A 25,949-nucleotide genomic window follows, 5' to 3' on the forward strand; every position below is an offset into this window, starting at 1 on the left:
TAAAACAAACAAAAAATGTTGTGTTTAATGAATAGATAGGTGTATATGTATATATTGTATTTCCTTCGATAAGTATCTCGATACATGGGCTGTGAGGTGATTGAAGGGTGGTTCAAAATTGGTTTTTGACACTAATAAATATATATATATATATTAGGGGTGTCAGGCGACTTCAATAGTTAACTCACGATTAATCGCAAATCTCATAACGTCCTAAATGTACAATGAAACATACAATAAATTGTTTTTTTCTAATCTTGTTAATATAAAAGGGATTTAAAATTGTTTTTTGACACTAATAAATATATATATATATATTAGGGGTGTCAGGCGACTTCAATAGTTAACTCACGATTAATCGCAAATCTCATAACGTCCTAAATGTACAATGAAACATACAATAAATAGTTTTTTCTAATCTTGTTAATATAATAGGGATTTTTTTTAACTAATAGAAATATGGCTGCACCTTTTAGTCAATGATACAGTAATTTCATAATAATTCATAAAAATGAGTAAAAAAAAAGAAAAAGATCCCCTGTACTGTAAAAACGAGTGTTATTGATTTGTGTCGATGTCATTTTCTGCCACTAGATGGCATAATTGCATCTGTAAGACATTGGTGACAGCTCAGTGCATTTTTCTTTTTCCTATTAAGAGCTATCTAATCTTTAACATGAAGTGACTTGTGAAATTCTGGCACATTTTTTTTAAATTGTAAAATACAACTTGACCCGAGGCTCCACAAATATATGCATTATTATTACATTTAATACTGCTAAATTTTGATGTTTTCCACCAGCACAGGCTTTCCAAATAAGGGGCGGTAATTAATCGTGCGCTTAAAAAAAATTAGTGGCGTTAAAGGAACTTTAAATTAACTCAAAATTATATATATATATATATACACATCTCATTTCTCATCTTTCATGATATAGTGATATATTTGTATACTATTTGGACTTTGCACAAATCTTTACATTTCTGTTCAAATCTGAGGAAAAACACAATTTCTGTAAAAAAAAAAAAAACATCCCAAACAAGTCAGCATTTCCATACAAATGACTCTCTCTCTTTAAATCGATCTTCTGCAAAATGACACAGATGGAGTTCGCCAATTCAGCTGTAGTTCTCAGCGGCTCAATTCATCACAGGGCGTAAATCAAAAATGCGATTTTAAGCTGCATGTGCACTGAGGACCTCTGCAAGCTCTGCAGCTGGCTGCCAAGCCACAGATAAATCAACAGAGGGTTTTTTTTTTTATTTTTTATAAAAGCAAGTGATAAGTCAGTAGATAAAGTGTTCTTCTTACATGAGTTCATCTGCTGTGCGGAAAGATGTAATACGGTCACCAGACACTTCATAAGTTGCGCCTGAACCGTCTGACAAAGGGAAAAAAAGCTTTGCCTGCAGTTCATTTCGATCAAATGTTGATATTGCAATTCAATCGCTATTTCTTGCAATACATTAGACGGATACAACTGGACCAATATTGATATTAGTTATATCTTGTTATGCATTAAAGATAGTGATGGTGATACTGCTGGATCAAATATTGATACTGTGATGCGCTACTTGGAACTGTTCATAATACCCTCCACATTGAATGAATAAAAGTCCAGAAAAACAACCTGGAAGTGGTTCTGACTAACCTCAAATAAAGCTCACCTTCTAGTCTGCTTTTCCTACTGCTTCTGTAGTCACAAAATAAAAAAAAAACTTGTTCGACTGTCCAATTTAAAATTATAGCCAAGTTTGTTGCCTTGAATGTTTGGTTTTTTTCATTGGTGCTGTTTTTCTTCAGCTAGAACTGGTGCGGAGGGAATTATTAATCAGAAAAAGTCAATCTTTATCTTTTTTAAACACCGCAAAAACCTGGCATTTGAACAGGGATTGGACGCGAAGACTTCCATCATAACCGCTCTAACATCTCGCTTGAACCCGTCGGCGCTAGGACCGCGTAACCCCTCCATCCAGCCGCCTTCCATCCAGGCAGGGAGGCAGCGAGCGAGCGAGCGAGCGTCGTCCTCCTCTTCTCCCCCTTCTTCTCCTTTCTTCTTCATCGCCATCGACGCTCCTCTCTCCCTCCCTCCATTGTCGAGTTGGACTCAATAGGGGCTTGAGGTACGCCCGCCTCGTCCGCACCAGGGCTCCGGAGCGGCACCCCCACCCCACCCCCCACCCCGCCGCGCCCCCCCTATATGGGCTCACCATGCGCAGGATTCGGGCCAACGCCATCGCGATCCTGACCGTCGCCTGGATCCTGGGCACCTTCTACTACCTGTGGCAGGACAGCAAGCCGGCGACGGCGGTGGCGGCGGCGGCGTCTGCGCCCTCGTCAGCGGGGAACCACCACCACCAGGGAGGTGGACGCCTGGAGATCCACCGGGACGACAGGACCATCCCGCTTATAGTGAGTCCGTGCGTTATTGGGGTTGTACTGCGGGAAGGTGCGTGCTGCGTGCGTGATGGTGATTGATGATCGTATTTGTTTATTTGTTGCGGTGCCGGCATGTTGCCTGCCTCCCGCCGGCACCTGTTTAAGAGGCTTTCCCTTAAGTCTTGCCTGCGTGGTGTTACGCGGAGGCTGTTGTGGTGGGCGCCTCTCGGGTTGCACGCAGAGCCAGCTGGTGGATTGTTTAGCCCCGTGTCGCGTTGCAGTCAGGTGTCCGTGAACGCACCTTCGGCCCCGGTAAAACAAGCCCAAGTGTTGCAAGAGGGGGGCGGAGGGCACGGCCAAAAATGCATACAGATCACGTATCGGGCTTGACCGATAACGATTTTGTTTTAAAAATATATATATTTTTGGTGGAATGCAATTCCAAAAAAACATTTTAATCGGTATATTAATTAACTCATTCACTGCCATTAACGTCAAAAATTCAATATTAACTCTTTGACTGCCAGACGTTTTCAGAAACGGGATGTCGCCAGTGCCAGCCGATTTAAGCATTTTGACTGATCTTTCAAGGTCCACAGAAAATGTTGTGTTTGGACTATGGAAACACACATACTACCAAATGAAAGATTGAACTCTCATCTTTCATCAGAAAAAAAAGTTTGTTTCTACCTTATTCCGTTCTTCAGTAATCAACAATAGAAAATGGTTAGTTTCACCCAAATGCTCTGTTTTGAAACAAAAAGCGGAGAAAAAGAGCTTTTTGTGAAACGATGTTATTTCATGCACTCTAGTGAATTCTACACTTCTTTTTGTACATGAATGATGCCACAAACACCTAAATAGTGCTTTACTTCTGTAAAACGCTTTCACCAACAATGAAAAAGTGTTTTTGGATTGCAAAATACGTTTATTTCCATTCAACAGTGTAACAATTTGACAAAACAATTTCGCAAACTATTTACAAATGTGTGCAACTGTGGTACTACTTACAATTATGTGGATGTTTCAAATACAGTTTTTCTTTTTGTAACGCTCCCATGCGTGCAAGGAGACGCAGCAGGATTTGCACAACAGATTAGTTTCACTTGTGATGGCTCCTTTCGCGTGCAGACGTTACACTTTCTTGACGGCCTTTTTTTCCGGGGAATAGCAAGTAGCAGACTGTACCCACTCCTCCGATGAATATGCATTGGACTCGGGGCACTCTTCGTCGTCCAATTGAACGTCCGCCTGAGCGTGCTCGGTTGTGCTCCGCGTTTTCCGGTGTTAGCATCGCTAGCCCGTGAACCTTTATGACGTCGTCATAGCCGCCGCGTCAGCGCTTCCAACTTCGGCGTCAACCTCGGAGTCACCATCATCATCATCGATGATGATCATCGTCGTCATCAATGTGCTCTTTAGCGTTGGTCGATGCCTTTCGTCTTTGAAAAAAATTCCCAAGTGTGAGCTGCTTGCAACCGGTCGCCATGTTCTCTTCCCTTCCCCAGCCATTGTCCCCTCTAGTTCCGCCTCACGTCTTCTACTGACGCCTACCCAATCTTGTCAAAAGATAGTCATTGCTGCCATCTAGGGGCCAAAAATAGTCATTAGGCTAACTAGATCTGCTTTAAACTTTCACCACAGCTGGCCAAGGCTTTCCTCCACCCGTTTCAAAAAAAAAAAAAAAAAAAAATTGGATGACGTCTTTTAACGTCATTGGCGGCCCTCCGTAGGTTTTTACTTGACGTCTTTTAACGTCCATGGCAGACAATGAGTTAATACTATTTCCATTAGTTTCAAATGTTTTTTTTAAAAACTTTTTTAACAAAAGTATGAAAATCTATATATTTTTAATTGTACATTTAGAAGAGATATAACATTTGTGATTAATCGTGAGTTAACTATTGAAGTCATGCGATTAATTACAATTAAAAATTTTAATCATCTGACGCCCCTAATTTTTAATAATCTTTTCTTTTTTTAAAACTTTTTTTAACAAAAGTATGAAAACCTATATTTTTTAATTGTACATTTAGAACAGATACAACATTTGTGATTAATTGTGAGTTAACTATTGAAGTCATGCGATTAATTACAATTAAAAATTGTAATCGTCCGTTCACAATGCTGCTTGGAATGTGTGCAAATTTTTAATAATCTTTTCTTTTTTAATTAGGGGCATCAGGCGATTCATTTTTTTATTGTAATTAATTGACTTTACTAGTTAACTCACGATTAACTCTTTGACTGCCAGACGTTTTCAGAAAAGGGATGCCGTGGGTGCCAGCCGATTTTAAGCATTCTGACTGATCTTTCAAGGTCCATAGAAAATTATGTATTTGGACTATGGAAACACACATACTACCAAAAAAAGATTGGACTCTCATCTTTCATCAATAAAAAAAGTTTGTTTCTACCTTATTCCGTTTTTCAGTAATCCACAATAGAAAATGGTTAGTTTCACCTCTGTTTTGAAAAAAACGTCTTTTAACGTCTTTGGCACTCCTCCATAGGATTTTACTAAACGTTATTTAACGTTTTTGGCAGTCAAAGAGTTAATCACGAATTTTATATCTGTTCTAAATGTACAATTAAAAAAAATATTTTTTCATACTTTTGTTAACAAAAGTAAAAATAAAAAAAAAGTGAAACTAATGGAAATAGTATTAATAACCCAACATAAAATGGATGATTGGTTGGATCAAGTCAACTCCCGTTATTCGCCGGGATAGAGACCGGGCCGGCCTGCGAATATCGAAGATATAATTGACGGCAAATTTACGTTTACCGGGAATGACGGGAAGTAAAAACCGAAACACCTCCCAAAATATTCCCGTTCAGAAAGCTGCTCGGAATGTGTGCAAAACCTTACGCAACCACAGCTGCCCTTTGGAAGGCGAGCACGCTGGCTTTACTCTCCACCGCAAGGTCCTTCACCTTTGTCACTACCTTGAGAAAACCGTCACCCATCCTCCTAAAAAAACATCCAGGCGAGGCTGTCGGGCACTTTTCAGTTGGCATGAATGAAACATGAAGACGCCGTCTGCTTTCAAGTGGACTAAAAAAGACAAATGGCGTTCAGTCAGTTAGGACTCGCACGGAAAGTCGATCACTTTGTGTCCTTGCTGAGCTCATAAACAAACTGGCGTGTAAGGTCACATAATGCCCACTCGGTTCCTTTTATTTGGTCCACCGAGCTGTTACAGTACACCGGTCAACACATTTTGGTGCCATGAAGGTTTCAACTGTTTTAGGGTATTTTGATGTTGCTGAATTTGAAAATACTGAAGTTGTGACGTTGGTATTTTCTGTATGCTATAACTTTTATGAGGCTGTAACTGTCCATACAGTATTCTTTTATTTTTGCTGCATTATCGTGAAAGAGAACAATCACTATCACGGAGATTTTCTATGCAAATCGCGTTTCATGTGAAAATCAATGAAAAAATTCTGAAAATTAGGCGGTATGAACAGAATCCATCCCTCCACCCATTTTCCACCTCCATCTCTACCTCCTTACTTAGTTTGTTTTCCAGTAGTTTACCTTGAGTGAGTGAGTCAGTCAGGCAGTTAGTTGGTTGGTTGATCCGTGTGTTAGTTGTTCATTTTACTTGTCCGTCCATTCGTTAATTAATTACATGTGCCTAGTTAAACAGTGAGTGAGTGAGTTATTTAGCTGGCTAATTAGCTACTGAGTTTGTTAAATTCTGAGTTAGTTAGTTAATTTACTGGCCAGTTAGTTAGTTAGTCAGTGGGTGAGTGAGTTATTTAGCTTGTTAGTTAGTTTACTGGTCACTTAGTTAGTCTAACTTAGTTAGTTAGTGTATGCATTACATTGCCTGTTCATCCCTTTATTAATGATTTAGCCAGTTAGTCAGTCAGCCATCCAGTTAGTTAGTTACTTTGTTTTAGTTCGTCAGTTAGTTAGACAGTGAGTGAGTGAGTGAGTTATTTAGATGGTTAATTAGCTACTGAGTTTGTTGAATAATGAGTTAGTTAGTTAACTGCCCAGTTAGTTAGTCAGTTTGTGAGTGAGAGAGTTATTTAGCTGGTTAATTAGCCTATTAGTTAGTTACTTAGTTAGTTTACTGGCCACTTAGTTAGTTAGTTAGTCTAACTTAGTTAGTTAGTGTATTCATCTCTTTGTCCGTTCATCCATTTATTAGATAATCAGCGAGAATAGTTAGCCAGTTAGGTCAGCTAGCCAGCCAGCCAATTAGTTAGTTAGTGTATCAATTTATTTTTCTGTTCGTCCATTTATGAGTTAAATAGCCAGCCAGTTAGTTGTTAGTGTGTATATCTGTTACTTTTCCATTTATTAGTGAGTTTGTCAGTCAGTCAGTTAGTCAGTCAGCTAGTTGCACGTTAGTTGGTTACTTAATTTGAAACAATTATTAGTTGGTTCATTTAGCCGTTGATTGATTAGTTAGATAATTTGTGAATATGTTGCTTGTTAAGTTGGTTTGGCAGCTTATTTTTTATGTATTTTTCTCCAGGTTCCATTAATGACACATGCACTTGTATCAAATGTCTTCTTTTTTTTGTTTTGTTTAGCTTGTAAACAGTTAGTTGGAGGATACCCGCTGGGATCCACCGCCGCCGTCCGCCCCGCCCTGCACACATTTCTACTTTCCATTCAGGCTGTGGTCAGTTTATTAAAAGCTTTTATTTCCATGTGTGTGTCTGCGCCCGTGCTGCGGTCAGGTGAGCCAGCCCCCCCAGGACCTTCTGCTGGGCAGCCTGGACGAGAACAAATACCTGGACGCCAAGCAGCTGAAGCCCGGAGACGACCCGTACAGGGAGCACGCCTTCAATCTCATCGAGAGCCACCGACTGGGCGCGCAGCGACCGCTCAGGGACACCCGACACTACAGGTCACACGCGCCACACGCGCCACACGCTGCACCTGCACATCACGCTTCAGATCAATCGTGTCAAAAGTGCAGGGTGGTTGGGGGTGTGTGTGTGTGTGTGTGTGGGCGGGGGGGGGGCATTGCCCACTGCATTGTTTTAATCCGGCCACCGAGCATTTTCATTAGCAGGAGTGCTGTCTTATTTGTTATTTGTCGCTTAAATGGATATTTATTATTATGATGTATTTTATTCAGCCATCAAATAGATTGGTTAGTGAATTTATTGTTAATGACAGCATGTAATTAGTCAAATGAAAAATGTGCATTACAAATATTAAATTATTGGTAAAATAATTTAAATTAAATCAATTGCAGTATACAGTAGTTTCCCTACATTTGGTTCAACAACATTCAAATTTATTAATATTTTAAAAAATTGATTGTTAATCCATTTATCTCATTTATTAATTGGTGTGTTGATTTTTGTGTGAATAGTAGCATGGAATTAGTAAACGAAGCAATTTCCCCCACATATTAAACAATTATGAAGTTATTGGAGAAAAAGTTGAAAATTAAATTAATTGCATTTTTCTTGTACTTCATTATTAAAAATAAAATATTCATTAAAATAAATTATTTCATTCATATATTTAAAAAATAAATGCAATAATGCAATTTATTAATTGTGTATTTTTCCTAAAATATTTTGAATGAAATTAAATGTGTTTATTTCTTTTTTAATTTATATTCATTTATCTCATTTACCATTTGATTACTTGATTTGTTGCAAACACAAACATTTCAAATAAATATGGTTCATTTAACAATTTTTACTTATTTAATTAAATTATTTGTGTAAAAAAATTCAATAAACACTTCTATAATGCGTAACGCTGAGTTGACGCAATAGTTATCTTCTCCCCCCATATTTTTACGGAAGCAGATGACATTTTAAAGCGGACATTTTCTCATCGCCGTGGCGACAGAAGCCCAGGCAACAGTGAAGACTCCAATTAGATGACAACAATGGCAGGACAATCGATTAGAGATGAAACATCTCATATTGCAAGTTACGTTTAATATAGACATAGAAAGTAATTAATGAATTTCTCCTCCACAGGTGCGCTTCCCTCAACTATGACGTCGACCTTCCGGCCACCAGCGTCATCATCACCTTCCACAACGAGGCCCGCTCCACCCTGCTGCGCACCGTCAAGAGGTAATAGCGCCTCAATTAGCATTTAGCATTAGCCGCGTCAGCCATTCGCATAGGCCAACGTTTACTTCTCGTTTCCCGGCAGCGTCCTGATGCGGAGTCCTCCGCAGCTCATTCACGAAATCATCCTGATCGACGACTTCAGCGCCGACGGTGAGTTTGAAGCAAATCCCGTCAGGACTTCAGCTCAGTGAGCATGGCGGGGGTTTCGTGTCTGATAAGCGCAGAAAAGGAACCACACGCAGGATTCAATACAGGCCATTATTTAAGAAAGTTAGCATGTAGCGCCTAATGTGTGCACGGTGAGGGCAAGGCATGTGTTGTTGGATGGAGGCCTGGTGATTAAGTGGAGACTTAACAGGATTACATGATCTCCCCGATTGCCTCATCTTTTTTTCCTTCCACCGCTCACGTCTCATTAACATCAGCTCAGCGAGCAACTCTCCCTGTCCTTTCGCTATAAAGCATGAGGCAAGCTAGGCAGATGCTAAAGGCGCCATGGACTCTCAGGGCTGGCGAATATGGGATGAAAATTCACCTTCAATATAATTATAGTCAAAGGAGTTATGAAAAATGACACATTTTTAAATTTTATCATTACATTAATTTTTTTTTATTATTATTGCATTATTGTTGTAAAATTAGCTGGCGTGCACATTATATACTTCACATGGTGCAACATTTCACATTAAAATGACATCATTTTTTAAATCATTAAAATGACAACTTTATATCTTGGTGATTTATCTGGCAATGATTACTAATTTTAGATTTTCAGATTTTCAGTCGGCATCATGCACAGTAGGCTACTCAAATGATTTAGTGCAATAGTGGGCCAAGTCCATACATATGTCAAAACTTAGGGCTAGATTAAAAAAAAAAAAAGAATCAAATCGATTTTCCTTTTCAAGCCCGATATCTATTCATAAAAACATGAATCGGTTATTTTATACATCTCTTTTTTCACATAAATTCTCAAGAAAATAGAATTTTAAAGGCCGATTTTTTTTGTACCTTACTGTTTTCTTGAAATTGACTGTTCTTATGAATTTCCAAGTATTTCCTTAAATGTACGAAATACCAGACTTGTTGCACTTTAAGACAATTCCGATTTAAAAAAATAAATAAAAAAATTATATTTACAATTATTGAAATAGATTATGAAAATATTTTCATCTCATCTTTGCTGATGTCAATGTTTGTGTAACACTTGCTTACTGCCTTACTTGGGAATTTAATATTTATGGAGTTTTTTTATCATGTCCTTGACATTAAGAAGAATTGATGTGCCATATTTAATCAATTTCGGATTGAATTGAAGTGAATTGGATCGAATCGAATCGAACCGAGCTCTTGTGAATCGAATGGCAATTGAGGAAATTAGAATTGATACTCTACCTTAGTCAAAACTATGAATATTTCATGAAAGATGATAAATAACATCCACTTAACGACTGTCTGCCTTATGCTTCAATTGGAATTAAACAACAACAGTAGTAACAGTAGTGAGTGTTGTATTGCTAGTCCTTTGGTATTTTTGGCTAGGTTGTTATTTCCACATAAACCCGGCATTAATCGGAGCTGCAAATACACAATTGTGCTTAAACGTGTGTTTGGCTGCGTTACCTCTCAGCGTGTGCGCTTGTAACTCAGCGTGCGTGCAGAGGCCATTACAGGGCGTGTGAACCGTTAGCTCTATGTTCAACTAATGCAGAGAGGACTAATTAGCACAGGGTCGTGATCCGTCCACCGGCAACGAGATTGGCACGCCTCGGGCTCTTCACGTTGTTAGCTGATGTTGATTAACACCAGCAACACTTGGTTTAATGCGAAAAATAATCATGACTTTTTATCATTCTCTTACTTACCCGCATGTTTTATTTTTTTTAATCAAATTGAAAATCGTTTTCAGGGGACTTTTTGTATTGGAAAAAAAAAACTTTTTAATGTCTTTGCTGTAATTCTTCAAACGTTGGCATTTTCCGATTCGTGAATTCACTAAAAAAATATATTTTAAAATATTTTTTTTGTTTTTGTATCCTCTTTGAAAAATGACTAGCATTACTGCAGCTTACTGAGTCACGTAGTTGTGAAACTCTTCTTTGTGTATTATGTTTGTATTATACTGCCCCCTGGTGGCCAAGGTTTATACATCTGAAGGAGCACATTGTCAATGGCCAGTGAAATCATGATACACAAATTTTTTTTGCACATTCTATTTGGTCAGGTTAAGACTGCATAATTTTACAAAAGTTCAATATTGTAGAGTGCTAATTTTACTTTCTTTGGTGTTCAAGTGGGAGTGAAATTGATTAATAGGAATTAAATTCATTTCAAGGGAAAGATGATTGAACTCGATGAGCTACGTTTAGCCTAGTTTGGGTAATGTAAGATGAGTTTGAAATTCTATTAAGTTGGGGATATAACAGTTTCCATTATAGAATTTGTGGTGTGTTACGATTTTAATTTATTCATATAGTCAATAACTCTAAAGCACATTGTCAATTACTTGCGGTTTTTCAGTATTTGCAAGCTATGTACTATTTATGAAGTGACACGATAGAGTAAGAATGTGATGAGGCTGTGTGTAGCAGCAGTGTACAAGAACACACATCACCAGCTGTCACACAAACTTATGAGTATCGCTGCAACGCGGGTACACTTCCATTCCTGTCTCATGCGCGCACAGACGCGCGTCTGATATAAGCAGTATTAAAAAAAAAAAAAAAAAAAAAGCAGTAGTGTGCGTACATCTCATTCAATCAGTGAGGATTACAAGTGTGGATGGACGTATCGCTTGCAGGGAGGACGAGGACACGAGGACATACCCACAATGCATCAGCTGCTTCTCTCTTAATGCTAAGCTGCTGGTGCGTGTGTGTGCGTTGATTTGTGTGTGTCTGTTCTTATGCCTGAACAAACGACTCATGAAGAAAGTGAGCCTTTTTTTTTTTTAGGTATTCTGGGAATTACCACAACAAAGTTACACAAAACACTGCTAAATGATGTTGCTAAATGTGTAATTTTTTATTTGTTCATGAGGAAACAAAATGCTAATTTTGTCAAAAACAAAATGCTAATTTTGTCAAAAACAAAATGCTAATTTTGTCAAAAACAAAATGCTAATTTTGTCAAAAACAAAATGCTAACTTTGTCTTTCGAAATGTGTACACAAAAAAAACAATATGCTAACTTTGTATGAACAAAAGTCCAACTTTATTGTTAGCAAAATGCTAACTGTTGGCCAAACAAAAAGATAACTTTGTCGGAAGAAAATCAACTTTGTCGGGAAATAAAATGCTAATTTTGTCAAAAACAAAATGCTAACTTTGTCTTTCGAAATGTGTAAACAAAGAAACAATATGCTAACTTTGTATGAACAAAAGTCTAACTTTGTTGTTAGCAAAATGCTAACTGTCGGCCAAACAAAAAGCTGACTTTGTCGGGAGAAAATTGTTAACTTTGTTGAGAAACAAAATGCTAATTTTGTCAAAAACAAAATGCTAACTTTGTATGAACAAAAGTCCAACTTTGTTGTTAGCAAAATGCTAACTGTTGGCCAAACAAAAAGCTGACTTTGTCGGAAGAAAATGAACTTTGTCGGAAGAAAATGAACTTTGTCGGGAAACAAAATGCTAATTTTGTCAAAAACAAAATGCTAACTTTTGTTTTTTGAAAGGTGTTCACAAGGAAACCAAATGCTAACTTTGTCATTCAAAATGTGTACACAAAGAAACAATATGCTAACTTTGTATGAACAAAAGTCTAACTTTGTTGTTAGCAAAATGCTAACTGTTGGCCAAACAAAAAGATAACTTTGTCGGAAGAAAATCAACTTTGTCGGGAAACAAAATGCTAATTTTGTCAAAAACAAAATGCTAACTTTGTCTTTCGAAATGTGTAAACAAAGAAACAATATGCTAACTTTGTATGAACAAAAGTCTAACTTTGTTGTTGGCAAAATGCTAACTGTTGGCCAAACAAAAAGCTGACTTTGTCGGAAGAAAATTAACTTTGTCGGGAAACAAAATGCTAATTTTGTCAAAAACAAAATGCTAATTTTGTCAAAAACAAAATGCTAACTTTGTCTTTCGAAATGTGTTCACAAAGAAACAATATGCTAACTTTGTATGAACAAAAGTCCAACTGTGTTGTTAGCAAAATGCTAACTGTTGGCCAAACAAAAAGCTGACTTTGTCGGAAGAAAATTAACTTTGTCGGGAAACAAAATGCTAATTTTGTCAAAAACAAAATGCTAATTTTGTCAAAAACAAAATGCTAACTTTTGTTTTTCGAAAGGTGTTCACAAGGAAACCAAATGCTAACTTTGTCATTCAAAATGTGTACACAAGGAAGCAAATTGCTAATTTTGTCATGAACAAAAGTCTAACGTTGTGAACAAAGTGCGAACTGTGCAAAACTGAGCCAAAATGTCCGCTTCAAACCAAATTGTCAGACTTTTTGCGTACATTTAAGCGGTGTTCAATCCAGCTTTCTCAGTGTGTGTCCGCCTTCCGCCTTGACACAATCTGTTTGTCTTCCTCAGCCGACGACTGCCAGCTGCTTGCTCAGATCCCCAAAGTGCGCTGCCTGAGGAACGGCAGGAGAGAGGGTAAGTGTGTGTGTGTGTGTAATTAATGGAACGCCACTTTGGCAACGCCGTGTCACCGATGATGCGAAAAAGGTGTCGAAAGGTTTCAACAATTTTCCTGCTGTAACGCGGAACAAACTAGAGGTGACGGCATGTCAGCACGTGTTAGCGCCGCCGGAGGCCTCGGTGCCGTACGAACACACACACAAGCGCATCATGGACCAAATATTCGCAACTTGACAGCAAATGTTTCCCTGAGCTGTTTAAGACATTCAGGCCCCTTCGACATCTCCACAGAGTTGTCGCACCCTCGCCCCAAACTTCAAGACGCCCGTGAGCGGAAAGTGGAGTAAGAGACGCCTTTTTCGTTCTCTTACTTTTAAATTCTTTCAGGAAAAAACGGAATGATAACTTTAAATCTTTCTTTTTACTTTTGAGCAAAATGTCTTCTGTTGCTTGTTTTGTATGTTCAATAAACAAACACATTGCTAACTTGTTTGAACAGGTAAGAAAAGTGCAGAGGGGGGGGGGGGGGGTTCATTCTCTGGAGCAAAATGCTAACGTTGTCAGAAGCAAAAATACAAAATTTGTCCAAAAGAAAACACTTGCATCACCGTTCCCTTAGGGCTTATCCGGTCCCGCGTTCGAGGAGCCAACTCCGCCTCAGCCCCCATCTTGACTTTCTTGGACAGCCACTGTGAGGTGAACACTGATTGGCTGCAGCCAATGATCAAGCGCATCAAAGAGGTATACACACACACACACACAAAGACTACGTTGTCTTCCGTTGTCGGGATTTGTGTTGTTTAGTGATGTTGAGTTCACATCCCTGCAGGCTGCATGTTATTTTTCATTTCGGTCTTTCTGTAATGCGGCAGAAAGATTCCCACCAATAGGATTAGGCAAACCGCCAGGGAACGACATTCCCCCTTAGCACGTTCACACACACACCGTGGGAGTCGGAAGACTGTACAGCACATTCCATGCACTGGCTGAAAATCCCAAGGACAAATTCATCGATTCTTAACTCATTTGCTCCCAAAAAACGGATAAATACGTTCTATTTAAAATATCACCTTGCTCCCAAAGACGTATTTATGCGTTTTTCAAGTTTTTTTTATGCTAGAGCATACAGAAGGCTTTGGTGCAGCTTCTGAACTGAAGAGAATGGTTGAAGCAATAGTAGTTAATAGAAAAACGGCCAGCGGGTGGCAGCAGAGCAAAAGAGATCAACCAGGGCCATGTTGAAGAAAAGCTCTTTCCCCACTGTTTTAAACAGATTTGTGAATAATGATGAAATTGCTGCAAAACAGAAACAGATAGAAATATACCCTTTTTCCTGATGAAAGAAGAGACTCTAATCCTTCTTTTGGTAGCCTCCATGTTTTTATAGCAATAGAACACAATTTTCTGTGGGCCTTGTAAAATCAGTCAGAATCCAGTAAAACAGCCTAGAGCGAAGGGGGTTGCTTCAGTGAAAATGGCTGCAAGTGAATGAGTTAAAGGACACGTCAAACAAACTGGTTGAAATTACTCTAAAATGACCGAACGGAATTAAAATTGTAGACTTCCTGTGTCTTTTCAAGCATGTCTTCGCCACACTTTTTTTTTGTGAATCGAGATAAGTCGGACACATTTAATGTTACAAAGTGAAAGTAGCGTAGGAGGCTGAATTATAATAATTTAAAAAAAGTTCTAGAAGTTGCTAACAAGCCGAAATGGGTACCAAAATGGCAGCCTTTATGGTTTCTTGATATTTTTTTGGTGGGTCCACTATCGTGCTGCCTATCTTAAATGTGCATTTCAATGCAAAATGTGTCTTTTCGGTCGTGCAAAACCCTCAGAATGAACTGATGATTTTACTGGCTTGTGAATAATGATTTAGAAATGCTTTCTTCCGGTTGCCTGGTACCAGTGCTTTCCCATGTCAGTATATTCCCCTCGACTCGAAATGTATCCCGCTTTTGAAAAAGGGGAATGTTAACGAGAAGCAGAGCGCAACATGTCATCCGCGTTGAGCACATCATGTTTATAAGTGCCGTGAGACACGCTCACCTTGAGAGCAATAGGATTGCGGTCTCGTACAAACAATACAACAACAGGCGTAAGTGGAGACAGCTGGGCACGGAACCACAGCCGAGCACCCCTTGCCGCAGGTCAAAATATTAGGAACAGCTACTAAGCCTTTTGATGCCCATGTTGTCGCAGGACCATACGCGAGTGGTGAGCCCCATCATCGATGTCATCAGCCTGGACAACTTCGCTTACTTGGCCGCCTCGGCCGACTTGAGAGGAGGTGAGAGGATACGCTGAAATCCCGCCAGCGCGGTAACACAACAGCTGCGAGCACAGCTGGCGAGGAGGAGGAAGTTCCCTCTCGTCTCACTTAAAACGATCAACCAAAATGATGCATAACGTTTGTGTGACGGATGCCTCTTGTTGTTTCTCACAAGGATTTGACTGGAGTCTTCATTTTAAATGGGAGCAGATTCCCATTGAGCAGAAAATGGCCAGGAGTGACCCCACGCAGCCAATCAGGTGGAAACAAAATGCTAATTTTGCTAACTGTCGTGTGTCATTTTTTTTTCACAAGGAAACAAAATGATGACGCAGTCGGAAGCAAATGCTAACGTCGTTCAAATGTTGTTCACATGGAAACAAAATGCTAACTGTTAAGAGAGAAAAAAGCTATGTTGCTCAAAGAAAATGCTAACTTTGTAACAAAATGTTAACTTTGTTCGTTACACTGTTGTTTAAAATTCATTCATTAACAAAAACAAACGCTAACTTATTCATAAACAAAATGTCAGCTCTTTTTTTCCCCCATTCACAAGTAAAATACTAACATTGTTATAAACAAATGGGTGTGACAATCCGTGGTACTTTAACCTTCAACCTCTAACTCTCTTGTTCAAATTAAATTCACCAGGAAACAAAATGCTAACTTGCTAACTTTGTCAATACAAAACGCTAATACTTTTTTTTGTAAAATGAATTCATAGGTAAACAAAATAGTTTGTTCAACACAAACTGCCAACTCTCTTGTTCAAAATTATTTCACCAGGAAACACAATAAGAAAACAAATAAACAAAATACTAACTTGCTAATTTTATCAACAAAAAAAAAAAGAAGCTAACTCTTCTTTTTAAAAAATTGTGCACAAGTCAACAAAAGGCAAAATTTGTTAGACACCAAAGGCTTATCTTTAGTTCAAATTAAATTCACCAGGAACATAAATGTTAACTTTGCGGGGAAACAAAATGCTAACTTGCTAATTTTGTATTAAAAAAAATACAAAAACAAAATGCCAACTCTTCTTTTATAAATTTTGTACTCAAGTCAAAAAAATATTAAATTTGTTAGACACCAAATGCTAATCTTTAGTTCACATTAAATTCTCCAAGAATCTAAATGCTAACTTTGTCGGAAACAAAATGCTAACGTTGTTGCTCAAATTTGGTTCACAAGAAAACAAAATGCCGAATTCAAAATTCATTCACCGGGAAACAAAATGCTAACTTTTCTGACGTTTTTGTGGGATTATGCAAATTTTCTCAGTAAGATAATAATGTCATTCATAATTCATTCACAAGGAAACAGAATGCTATCTTTCACTGAAACAAAAATGCTATCCGATGTTGAAATTTGGTTCACAGGAAAAGGAAAACATTCAGAAGGAAACAAAATGCTAATTTGTTCAGAAATTAAATTCACCAGGAAAATAAATGTTAACTTTGCGGGGAAACAAAATGCTAACTTGCTAATTTTGTATTAAAAAAAATACAAAAACAAAATGCCAACTCTTCTTTTATAAATTTTGTACTCAAGTCAAAAAAATACTAAATTTGTTAGACACCAAATGCTAATCTTTAGTTCACATTAAATTCTCCAAGAATCTAAATGCTAACTTTGTCGGAAACAAAATGCTAACGTTGTTGCTCAAATTTGGTTCACAGGAAAACAAAATGCCGAATTCAAAATTCATTCACCGGGAAACAAAATGCTAAATGCTAACTTTGTTGGAAACAAAATGCTAACTTTTCTGACGTTTTTGTGGGATTATGCTAATTTTCTCAGTAAGATAATAATGTCATTCATAATTCATTCACAAGGAAACAGAATGCTATCTTTCACTGAAACAAAAATGCTATCCGATGTTGAAATTTGGTTCACAGGAAAAGGAAAACATTCAGAAGGAAACAAAATGCTAATTTGTTCAGAAATTAAATTCACCAGGAAAATAAATGTTAACTTTGCGGGGAAACAAAATGCTAACTTGCTAATTTTGTATTAAAAAAAATACAAAAACAAAATGCCAACTCTTCTTTTATAAATTTTGTACTCAAGTCAAAAAAATACTAAATTTGTTAGACACCAAATGCTAATCTTTAGTTCACATTAAATTCTCCAAGAATCTAAATGCTAACTTTGTCGGAAACAAAATGCTAACGTTGTTGCTCAAATTTGGTTCACAGGAAAACAAAATGCCGAATTCAAAATTCATTCACCGGGAAACAAAATGCTAAATGCTAACTTTGTTGGAAACAAAATGCTAACTTTTCTGACGTTTTTGTGGGATTATGCTAATTTTCTCAGTAAGATAATAATGTCATTCATAATTCATTCACAAGGAAACAGAATGCTATCTTTCACTGAAACAAAAATGCTATCCGATGTTGAAATTTGGTTCACAGGAAAAGGAAAACATTCAGAAGGAAACAAAATGCTAATTTGTTCAGAAATTAAATTCACCAGGAAAATAAATGTTAACTTTGCGGGGAAACAAAATGCTAACTTGCTAATTTTGTATTAAAAAAAATACAAAAACAAAATGCCAACTCTTCTTTTATAAATTTTGTACTCAAGTCAAAAAAATACTAAATTTGTTAGACACCAAATGCTAATCTTTAGTTCACATTAAATTCTCCAAGAATCTAAATGCTAACTTTGTCGGAAACAAAATGCTAACGTTGTTGCTCAAATTTGGTTCACAGGAAAACAAAATGCCGAATTCAAAATTCATTCACCGGGAAACAAAATGCTAAATGCTAACTTTGTTGGAAACAAAATGCTAACTTTTCTGACGTTTTTGTGGGATTATGCTAATTTTCTCAGTAAGATAATAATGTCATTCATAATTCATTCACAAGGAAACAGAATGCTATCTTTCACTGAAACAAAAATGCTATCCGATGTTGAAATTTGGTTCACAGGAAAAGGAAAACATTCAGAAGGAAACAAAATGCTAATTTGTTCAGAAATTAAATTCACCAGGAAAATAAATGTTAACTTTGCGGGGAAACAAAATGCTAACTTGCTAATTTTGTATTAAAAAAAATACAAAAACAAAATGCCAACTCTTCTTTTATAAATTTTGTACTCAAGTCAAAAAAATACTAAATTTGTTAGACACCAAATGCTAATCTTTAGTTCACATTAAATTCTCCAAGAATCTAAATGCTAACTTTGTCGGAAACAAAATGCTAACGTTGTTGCTCAAATTTGGTTCACAGGAAAACAAAATGCCGAATTCAAAATTCATTCACCGGGAAACAAAATGCTAAATGCTAACTTTGTTGGAAACAAAATGCTAACTTTTCTGACGTTTTTGTGGGATTATGCTAATTTTCTCAGTAAGATAATAATGTCATTCATAATTCATTCACAAGGAAACAGAATGCTATCTTTCACTGAAACAAAAATGCTATCCGATGTTGAAATTTGGTTCACAGGAAAAGGAAAACATTCAGAAGGAAACAAAATGCTAATTTGTTCAGAAACACAATGCTAAGAAATGGCTCACAACTTTCATGGTAATAGTGGTAAATGTGTTTTTTTTTTTTAGAACCCCGGTCATTGCGGGTGGTATCTTTGCGATGGACAAGAGTTGGTTCAACCATCTTGGACAGTACGACACCCACATGGACATCTGGGGTGGGGAGAACTTTGGTGAGAGGCTTTTTTAAAAAAAAAAAAAAAAATCATCAAGAGATTAATTCCCTCTACAATTATTTATTTTCACATTTTGTATTGGAATGTATAAAAAAAATTAAAAAAAAGAATTCAACAAGGAGTTAATTTGCTCCCATTAGCTTTGCAGCCAAGTTCTTGATTTCCCGCCAATAAGTTGACATTTGAAAGCGTAACTTAACCAACATGACAAATTTTACAAATGACGTAATCGGGTGATGCATGCTGGACGCATTCCTGCCACTCTTGGATGCGTTGGCATCCCAAGCTATAAAAAAAAAAAATAATAATAATATTCCTGTCTTTGCCATTTGTGCAGCACTGGAGCATTCAATGATGCTCAGTGACACGTTTCACACTCAAATGTATGATGATGATGATGAAGATGAGGAGGAGGATGAACATTCTTATTATTATCATTGCCAGAGCTGTCGTTCCGCGTATGGATGTGCGGCGGCAGTCTGGAGATCTTGCCGTGCAGTCGCGTGGGGCACGTGTTCCGTAAGCGACACCCGTACGACTTCCCAGAAGGCAACGCTCTCACCTACATCAAGTGAGTCCGGGTCAGAATCCCTAATATGATCAAAATAATACAAACACATGAAGGCAGCGGCAGCCGTGCGCTTCACAAACATGCTCTACATAGTACACACATTTAGTGATTTTTCATTTTTGGTTTTTAACTCATTCACTGCCATTGACGGCAATAGACGTCAAAAATTAATTTGAACTATTTCTATTAGTTTAACATTTTTTCCCACTTTAGTGAGAAAACCTAGATTTTTTTAATTATTATTTTAACATTTTTGTCCAGTTTTGTTAACAGGAGCATGAAAACCTAGAAAAAAATATTGTACATTTAAAAAAGATGTAAAATTTGTGAATAATCGTGAGTTACCTATTGAAGTCATGCGATTAATTGCAATTAAAAGAATTTATCGTCTGACGCCCCTAATTTTTAATAATCTTTTCTTTTTCCCCCAAAAATTGTTAAAAAAAAAATTGGCTAGGTTTTCATATTCTTGTTAACAAAAGTGGGAAAAAAATTAAGTTTTAACTAACAGAAATAGTTCAAATGAATTTTTGACGTTTATAGGCGTCAATGGCAGTGAATGAGTTAATTTATTAAAACGTTTTCACAGCCTGTCAGAGCGCAAACCAAGCATGAATCAATGGAATTCTCTGTAGGCCGTCTGAGAGAAGATTGTCCGTAGGCACAGATCTACAGAAGAAAACTTTTTTTTTTTTTTGCATCTAGGAATAAAGTTTTAACATGACAAACTGGAAAAAATGAAGCGCTTGTGAATACTTTCCGAATGCGCTGTACGTGTGAGATTACTGTGACATCATGTGACATGTACGTGTGTAGGAACACACGGCGAGCCGCCGAGGTGTGGATGGACGAGTACAAGCAGTACTACTACTCGGCCAGACCTTCAGCACAAGGCAAAGCTTTCGGCAGGTTTGTATGTACTTTTTGTAATCTCACAAAACAAGAATCTTACCTTTTATTTTGCAAAAGTTTAAATTTTTTCAAATTAGTTGAAAAAAGTTTCTCTCAAGCAAGCTTGTGTGTTTTTTTTCGACAGTATGCCAATTTAAACCTTTTGAAAATGAATTTGTCGGAAACAAAAAAGAAAATGCAAACTTTCGTAAGTAAAGTATACAGAATGCATAAAAAAATTAACTAGCAAGATAACGGCACGCTAAAAAAAATGCTAATTTTATTTAAGGGAACAAAAAAACAAAATGCTAACTTTGTTGTTCAACATTTGTTCTCAAGAAACATAAAGCTCACTATGTCAGAAAAAATGTTTTTTTTCTTTATTTTAAGTCGTTTTTTAAAAATTACATTAATTTTGCAAGAAACTGTCCGTTAAAATTTGTTCTCAAGAAAACACGATGCCCACTTTGTTAGAGACAAAATACTTATTTATTTTTTTCAAAAACAAAATGCTTCGGATTTCAAAAAAAAAAAAATCCGTTAAAATTTTGGAAACAACCTCAAAACAAATCTTAAGGCAAATCTTACAAATTAAAAAATAAGATTTTTATTTTTTTTTATCCATTTCTCATGTAGATGTATTTATTAGTGCTGTCAATGTTGATTAATCACAAAAAAATTATCTCAGATTAATCACACTATTAATGTTATTGTGTATGACATTCAGAATATTTGTTCACGTCAAAATATTGGGGTCACCCCCCCCCCCATTTTAAATTATGCAAGTAATTAACTGATTAGAAAAAGAGGAGGATGAGAGTGTGCAGAGGATAGAAAAATGTTGAAGACGTCCCCGTGACATTAAATGTTGAAACAATTAACACATTAGAGAGGTGCTCTTCCAATTTGGCGATCAAAAAAAATGTTGATTAAAAAAAATCCTTTTTAATCAAGCGATTAATCCAAAAAATTAATCGTTTGACAACTCTAGTATTTCTGCATTTATTTTTGTTGCGTTATAACATGTCATTGTCTCTGTGCAGCATAGCCGACCGTCTGACGCTGCGACGGAAACTGAACTGCAAACCTTTCCGCTGGTACATGGAGAATGTTTACCCTGAGCTCAGGTGCCCAATATTCCATTCATTCATATTTCCTCCATCCAAAATCCTTGCCACATTCTTAGCTTCGTCCAGCCGTGTGACAAATAGATGTGACTTGCTTTTTTTATGAGTGCATTTAGCTGTACCGCATGCTGCGATGCAAAACTGTTAACGTTGCACGAAATCACAGTCGCACAAATCTCTCGCGTACTCACACATTGGATCAATTAAGTCCAGAGGCCAAAATGGTGAATCACCAAAAGATAAACTCAGGGGGCGCCGGGTTATAAATTTAGGTTTCCCTTTTGTTGCTTTTTTTTTCTTTTTTTTTCCTGGCATGTCAAGCCAGAGTAAACACACAGGCGGTGTCATGACACCCTAAATCACTAATGATCAAGTCAATGATTCATGCCGGATTGTTTCAGCAGCTCAGCTTTTATTCACATAATCAAATTTGCGAAACGAATTCAATTAAGGGTAAATGACATGCACAGTTAAATAAAATTAATGAATTCAATAACAGTAAGCGTATTATACACTACATTATAATAAAATCCTAAAACACATTTAAAAAGGTACTCAAGTTATGAATATGATTATAAATTGAATAATACTATAGATACGCATTTTGAATACCGGTAAGGTAAATATAATTATAAATAAGAGTAAATTAAATGAATCTAATCATACATGAAATTCTACATTAAACTGCAATTTTAAATGCAATTATTCAATTAAATGATACATTAAATTCAGTTGAAAAAAATCTGAATTAATATGTGTCAATGACATTACACATTAGCATAAAATTCTGAGTTACTTTAATTTTTAAGTTGAATTTGAAATACATTTGAGTAAAATTACAAATATGCTTATGAATGGAATAATATTGCAATTATACATTTGAAGTCAGTTAAATGAAATACAATAAGCGGTTCAGAAAATGGAGGGCGAGATGGATAATTATGAGTAAAATTATAAATAACCTAAATAGAATACAGTGCCGGTTCTAGAGGGGGGCCAGGGGGGGACCAGAGCCCCCTTAACACTTTGCCTGGACTGACTGAACAATATTTTATATAACCATACATAAAACCTGATTAAGTAATAAAATTCCAAATTCAAGTATGAATTCAATTCAATCCAACATTTAATGATCAGTCGAAGGCGATGGCGCTCGATTAGCGTTTTCAATACGAATGCTGACTGGCCTCAATTCTTCCCTTAAGAGTTCCCGAGCAAGAGGCCGTGGCCAGCGTCCTGCGACAGGGAACGCTGTGCCTGGAGACCCGCGGGACGGATGGACTCGGCCTGGCGGAGTGCAAGGTGGTCAGAGGCAGCAGGCCACAGGCGCAGGTCAGGGCTCGGGCACTGAGTGGTCATTGGTCATTATTCAGCCTAAGATTAGGGTTGAGGGTTTTAAATTAGGGTTTGAAGCCCAGGTTTGGATTTTGAGGGTCAAAAGGGGGAGGGTTTATAGCCTGGGTTAGAGTTTGTTTAAATTCACAACCACAGTTGCTTCTGGTTGACATTTGTGTTTTGTTTTTCAGAGGTGGGAGTTAATTGAGCCACTGATTCGGCAGCACGACCTCTGCTTGGCCATCACGCTCTTCACCGCGGGGTCAAAGGTCACTATGGAGCCCTGCAACGCCAAAGAGCCTCGACAGGTCAGTGCATCAACCTGAGGTTAGGGTTTTGAACAAAACGTTAGGGTTTCAAGTTTGATTTAAGATTTCAAGCAAAGATTGGGGTTTCTTTTAAGACAGGATTAGGGTTTCAAGTTAGGGTTTCAAATTGGGGTTAGGGTATTAAAACAGGGTTGTGGTCAAAAGGTTTAGGGTTTTTTTGACCGAGTTTTTAAGACAAGTTTACAATTTGAAATTGGAGTTTCAAGCCAGGTTAGGGTTCCAAAGTTAGGTTTCAAGCCTGGTTTAAGGTTTTGGGTTAGCATTTAATGACAAGACTAAAATTCCAAATTAGGATTTTAAGACAACATTAAGGTTTTAAAACCGGGTTATGGTTTTAAATAAGGGTTTCATGCCAGGGTTAGGGTTTTTTATTGGGATTTGAAGACAGTGGTAGGGATTCAAATTAGGGGTTTTAAACTGGAGGTTTCAAGCCTGCTTTAAAAAATTTGTTTAAAACATTTCTGGACAATGACCGATCTTTCTGTGTGTGTCAAACTGCCATGGAGGACTTACTCAATGTCAAATGTTTTTATTTTGCCTTAAGTACCGACAGCTGGTATCGGCAGGCTCCACGAGTACCCAATACCTTAAAATAAGGCCAGTATGAGACCGATTCCGATGCCCGGTACCTAACGCTCTCATCACACATACGCGTTCACTTATACAAATATATAAAACGGAGAATAACAACGCAATCAAAAATTGATTCCCTTTGAAGAGAAAATGCGCTTCAAAGACTTTGAATGGAACGCTGACTACTTTCTCATCCTGTCGATCATCTTAATGGGCCCTCGCGTCAATGCGGAATGAGCACAAAATGGCGGCCATAAGAGCAGCTCGGTTATCAGCGATCTGTCGACGCCGGCCGTGACCTCGCGCCGCCCCCTCGGCCTCGTTTTTCCGCGCGGACCCGTGTCCGCCCGGTGATTTACGACACCGAGGAACGAGTCGCGATTAAGTGGAAGCACATGTACGGGCCGCCGCGCACGTCCTCCTTTATCCGCTGGAGGCCATTTTGGCTCCGCTCGGGATGTTTGTCCCACTGGAGAATGAACAATATTGAGTTTCATTGACTTGTTTTGTTAGGGGTTTGCAAATTAAGTTTGCATGACAAGCTAGGGTTCGGGTTTTAAATGTGAGGGAAAAATGCCCATTGAATTATCATGAGGCACAGACTACTCAATTATTTATCTATTTTCCAAACTCTATTAAATTATTTTGTACTATCTTTTTTTTTTTATCAAGTTTTTGGGGACGCTAGAACGGATTCATGGCATTTCATATCTTCTTGTGCAGAAATGGAAGCCCAAAGGCTCGGCCCTGCAGCACACGGTCAGCGGTCTATGTCTGGATAGTCAGACCCCGCCAGGCCCACCTGTCATCGCCCAGTGTCGCCCCCTGGTGGCTAGCCAGACCTGGGAGCCTCAGATCATCACTTGAAGGACCAAAGAAAGGTTCCGGAAATAAAAGGATTACCTTGGCCTTGCTTCTAGAGCAGTGTAGGATGCTCCATCTTTAAAGGAGGCTGCAGCTCTTCTAAACTAAACTTGTTGTTTTTTACATTCACATGTTCATTCCTTAAAGGGGACATATTATGGAAATGTGACTTTTTAATGTTTGTACAGTTAACCCCTGCATATTTGTGGATTTTTTGGGTGTGGGGTGGGGGGTGTCTACTGTCTGTTACCCAATCTTTTTGTGTACGGGCCAAATCCTTGTCTGATATAGAAATATGGCTTTGGCGCCATCTGGTGGCATCATGGAGCCAAGAAATTGTTAAACTGAGGGGAGGAGCTTAAGTTAGTCAGTCCATCGCCTTGTTAGTTAGGAAAAGCACTTTGCCGCCATCTTGTGGTATTTATAGACAATTAAAAACATTTTGGGGAGGGCGCCAAATGCTCGGAGTGCCTGTCCACCAATCATGGGTGAAATAAAGCAGCCAAATGTTACATATTTTTGCCCTACTGTGATGTCGTAATTTGGCAAATTACATAATACCACCCTCACACACTCAGTATCAATGATCAGCTCAGATCAGTAATCAACCAATTTGGCCCAAATTGTAGAGCAAAATTAAAGAGTAAAAACACATTTCTAGAAGAAGTCATATTCAGCAAGATATAAAGCCGCCAGATTTCATAAGTAATTATAAGTCTTCTAATCATTCTCCTGTAAAATGACAAAAACTGTGTTGGGCCACACTATTTCTCAATGGCTCGATTGTGCAAACAAACAAACATAATATGTCTCCTTTAAAAAAAAAATGTAAGAGGCCTGATGGGCATAAAGCTGTGGTCAAGTGATGTTGTTTTAATTTATTGTTCTGCATGGTTGCACTCACCCAAAGAATGTTATTTCTTTCTTCCGGTTCTGTCATAAACATGTCATGGAAATACTTAAAGCTTATATTTGCTTGATATTTGCTTGATATTTTCTTGGTGTGTGTGTGTGTGTGTGCGTGTGTGTATAAAGTACACTTGACGAATAAAATGTAGTGACAACAAAAATCTCTCCTCCTTTGTTTTTTTTAAATACTTTCCCTTTTCTGTGACACTCATTCAATTTCACTTATTTCCAAGTTATTTTTTTAAGTATTTATTTTATTCAGATAACGGTGTCCTTGACCAGTATATGACATTTTCTACTATATTCCATTCTGACAGAGTTTAGTTATTTTTCCAAATAAAAAATGTTTCATTATGA

At 37.6% G+C, this 25,949-nt stretch overlaps 1 protein-coding gene across 1 annotated transcript; it reads left to right on the forward strand.

Annotated features, from left to right (window-relative positions):
* The first annotated feature begins 1,909 nt into the window (after positions 1 to 1,909).
* On the forward strand, positions 1,910 to 25,757 carry galnt16 (UDP-N-acetyl-alpha-D-galactosamine:polypeptide N-acetylgalactosaminyltransferase 16). The gene is made up of 15 exons (XM_077560026.1): positions 1,910 to 2,413; positions 7,085 to 7,254; positions 8,354 to 8,452; positions 8,535 to 8,602; positions 12,996 to 13,061; positions 13,666 to 13,787; positions 15,249 to 15,336; positions 15,494 to 15,578; positions 18,887 to 18,990; positions 19,438 to 19,564; positions 20,381 to 20,473; positions 21,499 to 21,582; positions 22,788 to 22,914; positions 23,109 to 23,225; positions 24,543 to 25,757. Exons 1-15 carry the CDS (start codon positions 2,213 to 2,215, stop codon positions 24,684 to 24,686), a joined length of 1,695 nt encoding a protein of 564 aa, XP_077416152.1. The 5' UTR covers positions 1,910 to 2,212; the 3' UTR covers positions 24,687 to 25,757.
* Positions 25,758 to 25,949: the final 192 nt, after the last annotated feature.

The sequence above is a fragment of the Vanacampus margaritifer genome, chromosome 1, assembly GCF_051991255.1.
Source record: "Vanacampus margaritifer isolate UIUO_Vmar chromosome 1, RoL_Vmar_1.0, whole genome shotgun sequence".
Classification (NCBI taxonomy): domain Eukaryota; kingdom Metazoa; phylum Chordata; class Actinopteri; order Syngnathiformes; family Syngnathidae; genus Vanacampus; species Vanacampus margaritifer.